This window comes from Moschus berezovskii, chromosome 1, assembly GCF_049115385.1.
Source record: "Moschus berezovskii isolate FMDL1 chromosome 1, NW_MosBer_1.0, whole genome shotgun sequence".
Classification (NCBI taxonomy): domain Eukaryota; kingdom Metazoa; phylum Chordata; class Mammalia; order Artiodactyla; family Moschidae; genus Moschus; species Moschus berezovskii.
The window spans coordinates 106,310,232-106,328,281 of NC_142460.1; the positions used below are offsets into that span (position 1 = coordinate 106,310,232).

Below are 18,050 nucleotides of genomic sequence, written 5' to 3' on the forward strand. Positions count from 1 at the left end.
AATAGGGAAAACCACCCAGAGAAGGCAAAGGCAAGCCACTCCAGTACTCTTGCCTAGAAAATCCCATGCCGGAGAAGCCTGGTAGGCTGCAGTCCATGGGGTCACCAAGAGTCGGACACGACTGAGAGACTTCACTTTCACTTTCACACACTGGAGAAGGCAATGGCAACCCACTCCAGTGTTCTTGCCTGGAGAATCCCAGGGATGGGGGAGCCTGGTGGACTGCCATCTATGGGGTCGCACAGAGTCGGACACAACTGAAGCGACTTAGCAGCAGCAGCAGGGAAAACCACCAGACCATTCAGGTATGACCTAAATCAAATCCCTTACGATTACAGTGGAAGTGACAAGTAGAGTCAAGGGATTAGATCTGATTGACAAGAGTGCCTGAAGAACTATGGATAGAGGTTCATGACATTGTACAGGAGGCAGTGATCAAGACCATCCCCAAGAAAAGGAATGCAAAGAGGGAAAATGGTTGTATGAGGAGGCCTTACAAATAGCTGTGAAAAGAAGGGAAGCAAAAGGCAAAGGAGAAAAGGAAAGATATACCCATTTGAATGCACATTTCCAAAGAACAGCAAGGAGAGATAACAAAGCCTTCCTCAGTGATCAATGCAAAGAAATAGAGGAAAACCAGAGATCTCTTCAAGAAAATAAGAGCTACCAAGGGAACATTTCATGCAAAGATGGGCTCAATAAAGGAAAGAAATGCTATGGACCTAACAGAAGCAGAAAATATTTTTTTTTTTAGAAGCAGAAAATATTAAGAAGAGGTGTCAGGAATACACAGAAGAACTATACAAAAAAGATCTTCACGACCCAGATAATCATGATGGTGGGATCACTCACCTAGAGACAGACATCCTGGAGTGTGAAGTCAAGTGGGCCTTAGGAAGCATCACTATGAACAAAGCTAGTGGAGGTGATGGAATTCCAGTTGAGCTATTACCAAATCCTAAAAGATGATGCTGTGAAAGAGCTACACTCAATATGCCAGCAAATTTGGAAAACTCAGCACTGGCCACAGGATTGGAAAAGGTCAGTTTTCATTTAATCCTAAAGAGAGGCAAAGCCAAACAATGCTCAAACTACCGCACAGTTGCACTCAACTCACACACTAGCAAAGTGATGCTCAAAATTCTCCAAGCCAGGCTTCAATAGTACATGAACCGTGAACTTCCAGATGTACAAGCTGGTTTTAGAAAAGGCAGAGGAACCAGATATTAAATTGCCAACATCCGCTGGATCATCAAAAAAGCAAGAGAGTTCCAGAAAACCATCTACTTCTGATTTACTGACTATGCCAAAGCCTTTGACTGTGTGGATCACAACATAACTCTGGAAAATTCTTAAAGACATGGGAATACCAGACCACCTGACCTGCCTCTTCAGAAATCTGTATGTAGATCAAGAAGCAACAGTTAGAACTGGACATGGAACAACAGACTGGTTCCAAATAGGAAAAGAAGTACATCAAGGCTGTATATTATCACCCGGCTTATTCAACTTATATGCAGAGAACATCATGAGAAACGCTGGGCTGGAGGAAGCATAAGCTGGAATCAAGACTGCCCAGAGAAATATCAACAACCTCAGATATGCAGATGATACCACCCTTATGGCAGAAAGTGAAGAAGAACTAAAAAGTCTCTTGATGAAAGTGAAAGAGGAGAGTGAAAAAGTTGGCTTGAAGCTCATCATTTAGAAAACTAAGATCACAGCATCCAGTCCCATCATTTCATGGCAAATAGATGGGGAAACGGTGAAACGGTGACAGATTATTTTTTGGGGCTCCAAAATCACTGCAGATGGTGACTGCAGCCATGAATTAAAGTTGCTTGCTCCCGGGAAGAAAAGTTAGGACCAACCTAGACAGCATATTAAAAAGCAGAGACATTACTTTGCCAACAAAGGTCCGTCCCTGGTGGCTCAGAGGTTAACGCGTCTGCCTCCAATGCGGGAGACCCGGGTTTGATCCCTGGGTTGGGAAGATCCCCTGGAGAAGGAAATGGTAACCCACTCCAGTATTCTTGCCTGGAGAATCCCATGGATGGAGAAGCCTGGTAGGCTACAGTCCACGGGGTCGCAAAGAGTCGAACACGACTGAGCGACTGAACAGAACAGTCAAGGCTATAGTTTTTCCACTGGTCATGTATGGATGTGAGAGTTGGACTGTGAAGAAAGCTGATCGCCAAAGAATTGATGCTTTTGAACTGTGGTGCTGGAGAAGACTCTTGAGAGTCCCTTGGACAGCAAGGAGATCCAACCAGTCCATCCTGAAGGAAATCAGTCCTGAATATTCATTGGAAGGACTGATCCTGAAGCTGAAATTCCAATCCTTTGGCCCCCTGATGCGAAGAACTGACTCACTTGAAAAGACCCTGATGCTGGGAAAGATTGAAGGCGGGAGGAGAAGTGGAAGACAGGATGAGATGGTGATGTCATCACCGACTCAATGGACATGAGTTTGAGTAGACTCTGGGAGTTGGTGATAGACAGGGAGGCCTGGCGTGCTGCAGTCCACGGGGTCACAAACAGTCGAACACAACTGAATGACTGGACTGACTGATTTGACCATTCTAAAATATCAAGCAACTTAGTATTTCATTTGTTAAGTGACCCTATAATTTAATTTTAAAAATTCATTAAAAATACTATGAGCATCGACTATGTGCTAGGTAATATGCTTGGTATTGTGAAAATACCAAAATGAGAAGTCGGGACCCTTGCCCTGAATAAAACGTCATTATAAAGAAAATGCCTTTAATAAGCACAAAAAGTGAAATGAAAATCAAATAAAATGAGTAAAATTTTTACTGAAATAGCAGTAAGTCACTAGATGACTTGCTTTTTTCCTACAGAAAATTATCAAACACATTCTTCTGAATAGTTAAATGACAACTTTAAATATAATAAAAACAAAGTATGGCATATTTTCATTACAAATGTAATAAAAGTTACTAATAAAAAAGGACAACTATCCTATCTCTTTTCAGCATTTCCAATTTCTATTTCAACATCATGAGGTTCTCAAATATCAAAACAATTTTGTGGTTCCTAAGGTGTAAAATGAAAAAAAACATTTAAAACTGAAAACCTTTCTAAAAAATTTGCCACAATGTTCAAAATCAATTAAAATATACTGCATTTGATATTAGATAACATATTCAAGAGGAGATATATAGTAGGGTACAAGCAAGGCCTAGCTTATTCTAGTACCTAGAATATTATGTCAATTTGAAAATGGCCACACTGGCTAACTACAGGAACTCTTGATCACTTCTCTCCTTTTCCTCTCAGATCTGTCACCTCCATCTCCAGAGTGCCACTGCTACCTACAAATTTTTTTCCTCAACTCATTCTCTCTTCTTGCCTCACTCTTGGTTAGATTTTAAAACAGCAGGAATGGGAAGGAGATATACAGGGAAAACTGCTGCTCCAGCTAATTCTCTTCCACATTCGTATATGCTCGGCAAAAAGTCTGGGTTACGTCCTGCCTCTAGCACTAAGTAGTTAGTAACCTTGGAAAAGTACATACTTTGAACTCTTCCTTCTATTTCACAAGATAGATTAAAAAAATTTTTTTTTTCTTCCTTTAAGACGACTTAGCTAGGCTTAAAATAAGGTAATCTTTTCTGTAATCAGGGGCTGAGCCTTTGGTACTCTGGCTCTGGAAACAGGCAGTCTGAAGTTCAATCCCCTTTTGTACCAGGGTCCAAGAGTCAGGTTCAACTGAAAGGAGGCTAAAAACAGCTGTGTACTTTTAAATACGTGTAAAATCTCCAAAGAGGTAACAGAATAATACTTTTTTTTAAGAACAAAACATTACAAGACAAATCAGACAAATATGCATCAAGAACAAATGGAAATGAAAGAGGTCCAATAATAAATTTGGGGCGGGGGGGGGGTAGTCATTTAAATTAAAAAATTCAGAAGACAAGGATGAACTCTAGACTGGAGTGCAGCCCATGGCCTTTCCTTCCTGGCTCTGGATCCTTCCTTCCTGCTAGGAGATGCTGCTGAGGCCTGGGGTGGGAAGGCAGGTGAGGGGAAGGGGGAGGTGACAGGAGAGAAGTGAGGCAGGCCAGGCAGGAGGTCAGAGGCCTAGCCCACGGACACGGGAGAAAATTGGTGACTACAAACTAGAACTGAGAATTCACACTGAAAGCAGCACAGAGAGAAAACATATGAGAAATATGAACAAGAAGTAAGAGCCACAGAGTAGAGATGAAGATCAAGCAAGAGTCTGAGAATGAGAAAACTGAAGTCGGAGAAGCAACATTTAAAGGGGAAAAAAAGCTGTAAAATTTTCTGTAGAAACGACAGTTTCAAATTGAAAGCACACAAGAGAGAAGAGCAGGAGAAACAAAAATCCTATGAAACAATGTGAGTACAGCATAGTAAAACTGCAAAATAGAGGACAACGAGACAACCTTAAAAACAATGTTACAGAGACTATCAGCAAAGTAGTGACTATTACAGTAAAAGCATCTTTTACACCACCAATAAATGTCTGAAAGCAAAGGAATAAGTAGTATCTTCAATATGCTGAGTGGTGGGTTAGATCCCTGGTTGAGGAAGTTCTGCATGCTGCACAGTGTGGCCAAAAATAACAATAACAACTATATGTTGTGTGAAAGTAACTGTTAATCTAGAATTCTGAATCTACCTAAATTAGTATTCAATAATAATTAGGAATAAAGACATTTTAAGCCATAAAAACTAAGGATGTTTACCACACATGAAGCATTGCTTAAAAATAACTAAAGAATGTATGTCAGCAAGAATAAAAGTAAATACATAGGGAAGAGGTGGTATTCAAGAAATAACGGTGGGTTTCCCTGGTGGTTCAGTGGTAAAGAATCCACCTGCCAAGGCAGGAGACTTGGGTGGGATCCCTGGTCTGTGATGATCCCACCACATGCCACGAAGCAACTAAGCAAGCCAGAGTGCCACAACTAATGAGCCTGTGCTCCAGAGCCGGGGAGCCACAGCTACTGAAGCCTGCACTCCACAACAAGAGCAGCCACCACAATGAGAAGCCTGTGCACTGCAACTAGACAGCGGCCCCTGCTCGCCACAACTAGAAGACCCAGCACAGACAATACGTAAGTAAATAAAATTTAAATTAAAAGAAATAATGGTGAATAAAAAATCACTGTAGTAAATCAAAATGAGTAACAGGTAAAAAGCTAGAGAATGTTTTGAGTTTCCACAAACTTTATGGAGAAAAGTATTTGTGAATCACGTATCTGGTAAGGGTCTTATATCCAAAACATATGTATATAACTCTTATAACTAAAAGAAAAACTTAAAAATGTGTTAAAAGATCTGAATAAGCATTTCATCAAGAAAAGCCTCACAAAATACAAACAAATCAGTTAACAGAGACATGAAAATATGTTTGAAATCATCAGTCATTAGGCAAATATAAATCAAAACCATGAGTTAAACTTACATTCATGACCACAGCTAGAATCAAAGACAAATACAAGTATTGGTAATGATATAAAGACATTGGAACTCGTATATTATACATGCCTGGTAGGAATGTAAAACAGTGCAATCACTTTGGAAAAGTTTGGCAATTCCTCACAAAGTTAAAAACAGAGTTACCACATGACCCAGTAATTCCACTCTTTACATATTTACCCAAGAGAAATGAAAATATACATCCACAAAAAACTTGCACATGAATGGAAAAGGAAGCATTACTTCTAACAGCCAAAAGGCAGAAACAAACTAAATGTCCATTAATTGATGAATGAATACAATCTCTGGTATATCTATACAATGGAATTTTAGCAATAAAAAGAAATGAAGTATGAATACATGCTGCAACACAGATGAACCTTGAACACATTATGCTAGGTGAAAAGACCATCACAAAATACCACATGCTGTATGATGCCATTTACACAAAATGTCTAGAGGTGGCAAATCTACAGAGGCAGAAAGCAGATTGTGACTGATCACAGCTGGGGGCTAGTGGAGCTAGTGGCTTGCGGGGGCAATGGAGAAAGAGAGTGGATAGGGAATTCCTTTTAGGGAGTATAAAAATGTTCTAAAATCAGAGTGTGGTGGGGCTGCACAACTCTATGCACATACTGAAAAACTGAACTGTGCACTTTAATGAGAAAATTATATGCGGTTATCTCTCAATAAAGCTGGTAAAAGGAAAAAAACAGTCAAACTATTAAGTAATAGTAATGTGGAAGGTAAGAGGGAACACAAGTCAAAATCTTGTATATCCCTATATTATTTGTAGGCAGAGATAAAAGGATCAAATGGAAAAAAAAATTAATAGAACTTAACGAATTCAATGCAAAGCCAATCAAAATCCTAGAAAGATTTTCCATAGAATTAGACAAACTGATGACACAAATGAAAAATAGCATATGGAAGAGTACAGAACCAAAACAATTCTAGGGGCGAAAAAAGGATTGGGGGTTTTGCCTGGTCAGATATCATAAAACACTACGTTAAGACAATGTATTATATTATTCATGCACCACCAGATCAACAGATGAATGAAACAAAATAGAGAACCTAAAAAGAGAACACAATACAAAGAGAATACTGGTATATGACAGAGAAGGCAAACAACAAAGATTAGTGGGGAAAAGATGGCCCATTCAGTAAACACAATTGGGACAAATAACTTTCTATATGGGAGAAAATAAATTCTCTACTTTATTCCATATACAAAAATAAAGCCCAGGCATATTCAAGACCTAAACGTTGTAAAACTAGATTTTTAGACACCTCTAAGAAAATGACAGAAAGACAGCTTTATGACCCTAGGAAGAAATTCCTAAACAATTAATAAGTAGAAATCATTCACCTAAGTTTACCTACAAATAAATTTAAAATATCAAAAAAGACATCATTAAGTTAAATACAAAGTGCAGGCTAGAAGATACTCACAACATACACAACAAAGAATTGGCATCCAGACTACAAAGGAAACTAATAAGGAGAAAACAAACCACTCAACAGAAAAACGGGTAATCTATTCATATGAATGAAATAAAGGGGGCTTCCTTGGTGGTTCAGTGTTCAAGACTCTGCCTGCCAGTGCAGGAGACACGGTTCAATCCCTGATCTGGGAAGATCCGACATGGAGCGGAGCAACTAAGCCGGTGTGTCATAACTATTAAGCCTGCGTTCTAGAGCCCAGGAGCTGAAATTACTGAGCCCACATGCTGCAGCCTCTGAAACCTGCACCCCAGAGCCTATGCCCCACAAGAGAAGCCACTGCAATGAGATGCCTGAACATTACAACGAACAGTAGCCCCCCAGCTTGGCTCAACTAGAGAAAAAGCCCACACAGCAACAAAGACCCAGAACAGCCAAAAGTAAATAAATTTTTTAAAAAAGAAAAGAAATACAGGACATCTTAATCTCACTAGCAATCAGAAAAATACAAATTAAGCAAAATGAGATACTTTTCACACTCACCAGATTGGTAAGTTTTTTTCAAGTCTGACAGTACAAAGTATTGACCAAGATGTAGGGAAAGGGGAACATGGTTTTGGAAAATAATTTAGCAATATTTAGTAACAGTCATAAAGTGCACACCCCATGTCCCAGCAATTCCACTTCTAGGTATGCCAATTTAAAAAAAAACAGACAAGCAAGAATGGCCATTGCAACATTTTTTTTTAAACAGGAAAAAACTGACAGAAATTCAAATATCCATTAGTCCTTGAAGAATGGATAGGGCAGGGGCTGCTTCATTTTGGTAGTTCCAGAGATCACAGAGTACATGTTCAGAAAATGTTTGAGTGAATGAATAAATGAGAAAGAAATAGTATGGATGCAGAGTTGAGAAACAGTTTTTGTTACATGGAGAACTAAAACAAAATAGGCAAAAATCCTTCCCTTCATGATATAAATGAGACAAGTAAAGTACAGTTCAGTTCAGTCGCTCAGTCGTGTCCGACTCTCCGCGACCCCATGAATCACAGCACGCCAGGCCTCCCTGTCCATCACCAACTCCCGGAGTTCACTCAAACTCATGTCCACAGAGTCGGTGATGCCATCCAGCCATCTCATTCTCCTTTGTCCCCTTCTCCAGAATAAGTTAAATAGTGATAAGTGCTAAGAGAAACACATACAAAAAAAGGCAGGGAAGGGGACTAGGGAAGTATGGAGGTGGCGATTTACAATTTAATACTGAAAAGGCCTCAATGATAACATTTAAACAAAGACTTGAAGGGAATGAAGGTGCCAACAAATTAACTGGGGGGAAGTACATTCGAGCCAGAGGTGACAGCCAGGGCAACAATCTTAAGACTGAATGAAATCCATCCTGCACTTCTGATGAACAGCAAGGTGTATGTGGATAAAGCAAAGTGGGTGAAGAATGATGGGAGATGAGAAGTGGTCTGGGCAGGGACTTGGATACAGATCTAGCAGAAACTTTGGCTGTTACTTTGAGCAAGAAGGCAAGTTCTTAGAAGGTTTTAAACACAGGAATTACATGACAGGTTAGCTGTGTCTTAATAAGATCACTCTGGCTGCTATGTTGAAAACAGACTGTAGGGATAAAGGGGATAGTTAATGATGATAGTGGCAATCACAAGGTTCTTTGGAGCATTTGGGCAAGGCCCCTACTTTAGTACAGCTAGGATACCTGGGATTCCACTAATGCTTGACCAGGCTTCCCTGCTAGCTCAGCTGGTAAAGAATCAGCCTGCAATGTGGGAGACCCCAGTTTGATCCCTGGGTTGGGAAGATACCCTGGAGAAGGGAAAGACTATCCACTCCAGTATTCTGGCCTGGAGAATTCCATGGACTGTATATTCCATGAACCCACAGGGTTGCAACGAGTCAGACATGACTGAGCGACTTTCACATTACTTTACTAATGCTTGACCTCTTTAACCAAATGAAAAATTAAGTATATGAGGATATATGTCTGAACACAGAGATAAAATAAGCAAATATTCTAAGATTTAGGATCTTAAACATTAATATTTTTTTGGCTGCACTTTGCAGCATGCAGAACTTCCCAGAGATTGAACTGCAGTCCCTGCAGTGGAAGGATGCAGTCTTAACCACTGGACCACCAGGGAAGCCCCAAAACATTAACTTTTGAGGTTAAAATTTACTTAGCCACACCAAAATAATACCACCATAGGCCTTGCTTCCTTGGCCTACTCCTCATTCATTCCTCGAGAGAAAGGCAAAGAACACAGGTACTTCCAAACTGAAGTGGAAAGAAACCTGATATTCAGTCAACTAACATTTGGTGGGTGGGTACCTCCAATGGGCCAGCTGCTGTCTTGAGTGCAAGGGCTCTAAAGATAAAATATAGCCCATCCCAAGATATTTACAGCCTAGTCTACTGCATAAGATATCTAGACTTACATAATGTGCTATAAGGAAAAATGAGCTCACTTTTAATGTTATATGGCATTACATTTACGTAGTTTTTAAATTTCCAGTAACCATTTTTTAAAACGTAAAAAGGAACATGCAAAATGAACTGCGGCATTTTACTTTACCAAATAAACCCAAATATATTATTCAACATGTAACCACTATAAAAAGTTGAGATGTTTTACATGCTTTTTTTAACACTGTTTTTAAAATCCTATGTGTATTTTATACTTAAGCATATTTCAGTCTGAACTAGCCACAATTCAAAGAGTACTGGACAGCATAGTTATATAGGAAAGACCTATTTTTTAGAAAACTGAAAACATTTTGACACAAGTACAGGGCAAAGTAAATTAGTAGAGGGAGGCATGAATGTGTTCACAGCTTAAACAAAAAGTAAGAGTAAACAGACTACAGATAATTGATGCGGAGAGCAGGATAAAAGAACACAAATGGACTGGTTAGTCTGGAAAAGAGGACAGTCATACCTTTCTCTGTGACAAGTGTAAAGAGAAGAACAGAGGAATAAACAAGTTTGGCGAATGTGAATAGGCTGAGTTTAGGCTAAGAGCTTACCATTTTTCTCAGTGAATCAGAAGACAATCTTACTAGCCTCCTTCTGCCACTGTAGATATAAACCTGAAGGGACTACATTGATAGAACAATTTAAGAAACTGTATCCTTGTACGACAACATTAAGTCGTATTTTTTAAAATTACAGTGATTTTCCAGCTTTCCTTTGGACTGGTCAATCTTGAATTTCGTCACTTTATCTCAAAACACAGAAGCAATAATATGGATTCTTTATCTTCTCACCTATTCATTTATTCAAAAAACATGTACCCAGTGTCTATTCTTATATCAAGTCCTGTGTGAGACATGAAATAGAGATAAATAAGGCCCTCACTGACTGACATCTGTGTCCCCAGTATTTAGATTATGTATGCACACAGTAAGTGCTTTAAAAATGTAGCATTACATTGTACTGTAAAGAAATATTACATGTCAATTAAAATATGAATTGACAAAGACTTTCATTTAAATCTAACGTAGGGCTGTACAATAGAATTTTCTGTGATAATGAATATGTTCTACTCTGAACTGTCCAATATAGTAGCTAATAGCCACGTGGAATTTTAATTAAAATTTTAATAGCCAATGTGGTTAATGGCTACCAAAAATCTAAATATGAGACTACAACGAGTTAATGGTATTTGTTATCATAATTGAGGTGCTGCCATCTTTTAACACATGTGATGCTAGAATAATATCCATGTACCAGAAAGACATCATGAGAAAATTTTCTTAGTGTAAAATAACTAGGACTGTGAACTCAAAAACGAAGAATGAAAAAGGAAAGGATAGTTCAATCTTTTCAGTCTACTTTCCCAAAGAAAAACATCAACTTTCTGACAACCTCCTCTATTTTTCTCATTGTGTCAAGAAGTGAAAATAGTTTGTGGAGATAAGCAGTCAAGTTGTGTTTAATTTAACAAGGAATTAATAGAACATACAAGTTGTTTCTGTAACAAAATGACAATAAACTTTTTAGGAGGTTGGAAATCAGGATTCATACAATAAATAAAGTGTTTATTATTTTAAAAATCCTGTCTTTGTGATCTGCTTATTAACCTCTCCAAATCTGTCCTATTTATCTGAATTTTCTTTGTGTGTATGTCCTACTCTTGCGACCCTATGAACTGCAGCCGGACAGGTTCCTCTGAACATTGGATTATCCAGGCAAGAGTACTGGAGCAGGTTGCTGTGCCCTTCTAGTGACTCTATTGCTGAAAGACTAAACCCATTGAGCAAATCGAAGTATACTTTAAACTAGCCTATGAACTGAACAATTTCTGGGGCAGTAACTAGAAAGGCAGTTTATGACTGGGATAGTAAAATATACTTATTACTCTGTGTATTCACTATCCTTTACATGCAATTTAAGTGACTGTACAAACTTAATCAAAGAGACAAAGTCCTACATAGGCACAGGTCTGATTACATACTTGGAAGATCTGATAACTCAAAAGTAAAACCAGTGAAGTGAGTGACTAATGTCAGAGATAGCATTTTTTATGCACAGCAACTTGTTCAACTTGTTAATCACCCCATAAGGCATTTCTTGTAAATTAACCACACAAGACTTTTTGCCCCTCCTGTTAGCTGTGTTTGGCTGAAGCCATTTAAAAAAAAAAATTGTAACAGATTGCCTATTCTGAATATGAGAATACAATCAGGATTTTATACAGGTTAACAAAAAATGCCTAACACTGAGAAGTGGTGTCTTAATCTACTAGGAAAATCTAGAAAAAAACCACTAGCACACAAAAACACCATCAGGTAAACAAAATTTCTATACATGAACATGGGCAAATCAAAAGCATGAAGTCAGACCGGAAATAATTAGCTTCTGGAGAATCCCAGGGACGGGGGAGCCTGGTGGGCTTCTGTCTATGGGGTCACACAGAGTCAGACGCGACTGAAGTGACTTAGCCAGCCAGCCAGAGTCAAGTTACCCAGCTGAGGCTGACTGCAACAAAGCCAAACTATTATAACAATTTGGTATTATAATGACATCATTAGCTTGGTTGTCTAATAAGGAGTATATCTGGGATATCTGAATTCACAATTACCTAAAAATAGAGAGCTAACATGTGCTTGAGGGAGTGGCAGGCAGTTCTAGTTTTATTTTTATAAGGTATTTTTTTGAGACTGATGCCCACTGCCAAATGAATTAACAGAAGGCTGGCTCTGAAACAGCATACTTCTTAAACATAAAAATGCTCTTCTAGAGTAGGGAAAAGGTAGCAATGTTTCTAGCCCCCAAAAATCTTCACAGTCCCACAAAAACCGTTTTGGCTTCACTGTCTTTTAAATTAGTAAATGAAAACACCGAATTGTAGCAGCATTTAATTACGAATGCGACTTAGAAATTAATCAGCAACCAGGAACAGACATCATGGAGGTAAGGGTAGACTTCTTCAGCCTGGAGCAATTTCACTCCTAATTGTCAACGTTGCCTCAGCGTTGTATTCTGGGGGCTGTAGTTACCAGCAAGCAAGAAAGTTTTCTCTGTGAATTAATTCGGAGAAAGGTGGCGCTTTTTATATGCCTTAAATCACACTTTTCTAAAAATTCTTTTTTTCTCCAGATGTTCCAGTAAAACTGAAAAGTTAACCATTGGTTCCAAATCGGTCTCGTTCACAGTGCCTCAAGAACGGAAAAAAAGGTAAGGTTCCCATTCCAAAAGTTTCACCTGGGGTCGGGTGAGGAAGGCAGGAAGAAAACCGTCCTTCATAACTATCTCACTGAGCTTCGCAACTAGGCGGGGTGTTAGAATATTCTTTCTCACCCAGGCCTCGGGTAAAATTTCTCTGAGAGGAGTTAGACTAGACAAGTTACCCTTCTCCTTGATAATCCACGCAACCGTGAAAACAGCGAGGAGAGGGGGCTGGAGACAGATCCTCGGTCCCCTTCACTCAAACCAGTCCCAAACTGTTAAAGGCAGGAAATACGAGCCTCTTTTCTCTCCCCAACACCTACTCTCTGTCCGTCCCCCCGCCCGAGTTCCTCAGACGAGACGCCCACCCCGCTCCGCACCCACTTTTGGTCTCGCAGCGGCGAGGAGGAGGGAGTACCCGAGAAGCGCGACCAGGAAGCGGCAGCCTCCCGCCGCCGACCTCGGGGGCCCGGGCTCGGCGGTGAGACGTGTGCCGGTCTGCGCGGGGCACTGCCGGCTCCGGGACCCGCCTCCAATGCGGCCTAGCCCGGAGCTCGCGCTCCGGCCTCGCGGCTCCGCGCCGCCGGCCCTGCCCCGCCACCCGGGCCCGAGAAGCCGCGCGAGAGCGAGGGTCCGAGAGGTGAGAGGCGGAGGCACCTACCAGCTGCTGCCGGACCCAGCGCCACATGCCCCTTCCGTCGCCGTTCCCGTCCCGCAAGACGCGGGGGCCGAGGGGCTCCAGGTGGAGGCTGACGAGCCAGAGGGGGAAGCGGCAGAGCCCCTCCGGCTGAAGTTCCGCTCGCCGCGGACGCCTCACTCCCCGCGCTGGGGCCCCATCGCCCGCGCCGGCTCCGAGGTCCTACTGGCGCGGTCCCGGCGCCGCCCCCACCCGGCGCAGCTGAGTCTGCTGCCGCGCCGCAGCCACCTTCATTATTGACCGTGGTCACCCGCAATACCGCCACAACTCCGCCCCCGGCCCCCGGCTCCCGGCCCCACCTGGGCCGGCCGCGGCGCCACGGCCCGCCCCCGGACGTGACGACAGAGGCTGCGCGGACCCAGGGCCGGGGCTCAGCAGTGTGGGAGGGGAGGCGGCGCGCGTGGAGCGGGGCGGGCTCTCGGTCGCCGCGTCTGCGCCCCCCCTCCCTTCAATTAGCGGGTTGGATTAAGTTAAACGGCTGTGTCTTGCACACGGAGGCCGCAGCTTTTGGCAGACTCCTCTGTTTCTACCTCCTGTTGCAGGTCTGCTTCTGGCTCTGTACTTTCTTTGGTTCCTTCAGCCGCCCAACACGCACACATCAGGAGTGTAGTGACTGAAAGTTCATCCCCAGAGGTCTGCAGTTTCGGTTCAATTAAATTGTCCAAAGTGTTTGTCTCAACACATCGCAGCTCTCGTTAGCAAACGAGCGAGCTGGGGCTAGGGGAATCTTGATCACTTAAGTAATGTTGAAAGGGGATGCAACTCCCCTGTGCCTGGTCGGGTGTAGACCAGTGTTTCCGGAGGAATAGACAAGATACGCTGTTTGCAGTGCTAAATTGAACAGGTTGGGGGAAAACACTTTCTGTGGGAACGTAGTTGTTTACTGTTAACTGCCGAACTGCGGTTAAGAATACCGCGTAAGTGGGCAAGACCTAAGTAAGATGAGGGTATGGAAGAATAGAAGTAAGAAGGAATATATTGTAAAGACAACTGGAATAAAAATTTGACTTGGAAGGCTGAGATGAAGCGCCGGGTCTCGCTTTATTCAAAGCAAGCTCCTATACATCTTGAGTGTTATGTATGTGTATCGTGTGCAGTATTTTGCTGAATTAGAGCACACTTAAACACACAAGAGTTAAAAAGAATTTTTTTTTCATTAAGCAAAAACAAATTTAAATGAAATTAGCAAAGCTGGGCAGTTATTTCGTATATATACAAAGTTTTTTAGTTTCAGTTGTTGTTTATCCTCTAAGTTGTATCCGACCGTTTTGCGATCCCATCGGCTGTCTCCATGGGATTTACTAGGCAAGATTACTGGAGTGGGTTGCCATTTCCTTCTGCAGGGGATCTTCCCAGTCCAGGAATCCAACCCGCAGCTCAGGCCTTGTCTCCTGAATTGCAGGCGGGTCCTTTACCCCTGAGCAACCCGGGAAGCCTCAATTTCAGTAGACATTCCTTATTATATGATTATCCAGCACCACAAATAGAGCCTTTTCTTAGGGTTATTAATGATCTGTAAAACCAGAAGTGCAATTTTACATTATATGTATAGTCTGACTACAAAGAGAAAACGTAATCTCACTTATGTTCTTATGACTAAATCTTTCTTTGTGACCCTAAAAGGAAGTTTGCAATACGTTTACTTGTTTGTTACAGTGATCAAACATTACTACCATTCATGGAACACTTGTGTGTCCCAAGCCCTGTAATAACCTCTTTACTTGCATGGTCTGTTTTAACCCTCATCTATCCTTTGAAGTTGATACTATTATTTCCATTGTGTGGATGCAGAAATGGAGGTTCAGCTTAAGTAACTTGCTCAGGTTAAGTCAGCAGAACTGGGATTCAAATTCCCCGAGGCAACAAAAACTCATGCTGTTATGATATTGTAAAGAAACAAAAATATGAGTGTATCTACTTTTATCATCTGCAAGTGGTCTGATTAAAATTAGGCCTGGAAATTTTTATTTATATGCCACTGAAGTTTGTCAAGACAAGAAATAGAAAGCTAAAGGACATTTTGTGTGTTATTAATTAACGGTGTCCCAATTTTCAAAAGGCCGAGTGGGAGGAGTTGAAGCTGATTCTAAATTCTGTGGTGGAATATGGTAAGATGTTATTTCAAGATAACTGTGTAAACATAATAATTGTAGCTCAAACTGTCAGTAACAATGAGTACTCATGGCAGTGTTTTGGTCTAAGGATTTTTCAAGAGCAATATTATACACCTCATATTGATCCAAAAAGTATTAAGTTTTTATACTGTAGATTATAACTCAATGAAATCAATGTGTCATGATTAGTATCTTTAAAAAATAGAATATAAAACATTGGAATATATTGCTTAGTGTAGATAACATGTATTGTTTTGTGAAATTTTGTTTCAGGTGTGTATGTGTATGTACATACACACCAGATCACATTATAAAAGAATGTCTTCCTATTGGTTGTGGTTGGAAAGTTTTGAAAACATTGAGATTGGAATACATAGGACTTAAAGCAAGCACCAGCTGCAAAGGAAAGAAAAAAAGATGTATTTGCAGTCAGTGGTAATTCATTCATTCCATAGCTATTTCCTCAATGTATTGGACACCAAATGTATGCATAACAATTGCCTAATATTAGGAGGAGACACAAGTGCATACAACTTTTAAGACGAGCCCTTTCTCTCTGGGAAACAGTTTACAATCCCCTTGGAAAGAGAAGTTGCAGAGAAGAATCAGTTAAATAACAGTCCAAGGCAGTATGAGATTACGTTCTAAAGAACTATACCAATAATAGTCACTAATTTCAGAAAATTGATGTGGGCAATATCAATTGAAGAGAGTTCATAAGAACAGAGATGAATTTGAACTGAACTTGAAATGGGAGGATGAAGGTGGGAGAGAAAGGCTTCCCAGCAGCAAGAATCACGGAAAACTAAAGATATTTGAGGTACAACTACTGTGGAGTAGTAAGAGGTGGGGTTGAATAAGTAGGGAAGGCATGATCTCAGGAGAGTTTCTGGCTAGTCACAGTTTACCAGAAATTGGGCAATCACTGGGGTTTTCTGAACAATGAAATAACAGAATGAAATCAGAGAGTTATGTGCATAGACATTATATGTGATAGGATGAAGAGAGAAAAAAACATCAGGAAATTATTGCTAGAATGAAGCATCAAGTTCACAAATGCTGGACTGGCAGAGAGTCATATTATAGGAAGTTGTGCTCTGGTGTCAGACAAAGAAACTTGAACTTAAGCCATTGCAAGTGAGGTGACAGGCCTTTCAAGGGAATAATAGCATCACACAACAGTCAGTGAATTAATGGTAAGCATGGTTCCTTTTTTGGAGTAAACCTGTTTGTATAATTCTGCATCAAATATACCTGTGAGATGCGTTTATTCCCAGGGAGTAAAAAAATCTCCTGGTTTTCTGTAATAGAATTTCTTAGGTATAATAAGGACAAAGAGGGATGTTTTTCTTGATCAGAACATCTTGGACCATCAGTAGGAAGCACAGACTGTGAGCTTGTTAAGGTCATAATTCCTGGCTCATTCGTTTTGGAACGCATAGTATGTAAGAGGTACTCAATAGGTGTTTGTCAAATTAATTAATACCAATAACTGAGTAGTTAGGGAAGAAAACATCTGGTTCCAAAATATCAAAGTGAAAGAAAGTAAAGTATACTGAATGATTTCAGTATATCCAGTAAGAGTACCGGTTACCATCCTTTAGACTCAGGGCACTCTGTTGTGTACCTCTCAGAACCCTTCAAGGTTCAGTCTGATTGGAGGAAAGTGAGCCTTGACAATCTGTTGCTTTAATTATTTTTCCAGAGATGAAACCATCAGTTGGGCTCTAAAATCTGCTCTCATTTTTAAAAGGACAGCTTTCTATTTTCTCAAAATTATAAATCTAGTATATTATAAATTATTATGCTTAAAAAGCAGTTTCCTTCTGGTTAACTATCATTCTAGAATTTCCAGACCAGACTTCAGGGAAACTTTTTCCAGAAGTGACCAGGCTTGTATATTTTATCAGCTGGTAAAGAAATTCATCAGGAACAATTTTACATTACATAGATGTCAGGACTAAGTTGTATGAACACAGTTTAATTTCTGGTTATTTATGCTTACAAATAACTCAAAAGCCACTGAAACTCAGAGCCATTGTGAGAGTCAGGGTCTATAAAAATCCCTTCTTGAGAAGTCAAAGTATGTAAAGCATAAATATATTCTGAACTATACCCTTAAAATGGTTCAGATAATAAATTTAAATGTGTATTTTACCATGATTAAAAAAAAAAACTGGGGGAAAAAAGACTGTATAGGGAGATGTTTGTTAACAGTTACCTCATTGATTTTTCTAGGTTAAACCATCACGGTTGTGTTCAATGGCAAAATCTTGGCATTTGCCCTTTTATCTATATTAGAATAAATCCAAAATTCTTTTCTGAGGAAAATCTTGGCTTAGCCCACATATGTTTCCTCAGTTCCCATCTGTTTCCTTAACTTTTATAAAACCACGTGAAACCCATCCCCAGTTCTGCTGAGTACTAATGGAAGTGAATATACCCTAAATTGCCAACATTCCTTTCTGATTTGCAAATTTATCAGAAATGCTCAGCTGGGAGAAGAAATGTTAATGGAGGATTTCGTGAGGACTATGTACTTTCTTCTGGTGATGTCTATTTTATCTTCAGATAAAAGAAAAATGATCAGAAATCTGTCTTTAGATAGTCTTATTTTGGCTCCTGCTAT

General features: G+C 40.3%; 1 protein-coding gene across 1 annotated transcript in view; it reads right to left on the bottom strand.

Annotated features, from left to right (window-relative positions):
• The window catches only part of ATP11B (ATPase phospholipid transporting 11B (putative)), a 126,080-nt gene extending 112,631 nt beyond the window's left edge, over positions 1-13,449 (bottom strand). The window contains exon 1 of the mRNA XM_055409805.2: positions 13,272-13,449. Coding sequence (XP_055265780.2) covers positions 13,272-13,298 — 27 coding nt within the window. The 5' untranslated portion in view covers positions 13,299-13,449. The remainder of the gene's footprint in view (positions 1-13,271) is intronic.
• Between the last annotated feature and the right edge of the window lie 4,601 nt (positions 13,450-18,050).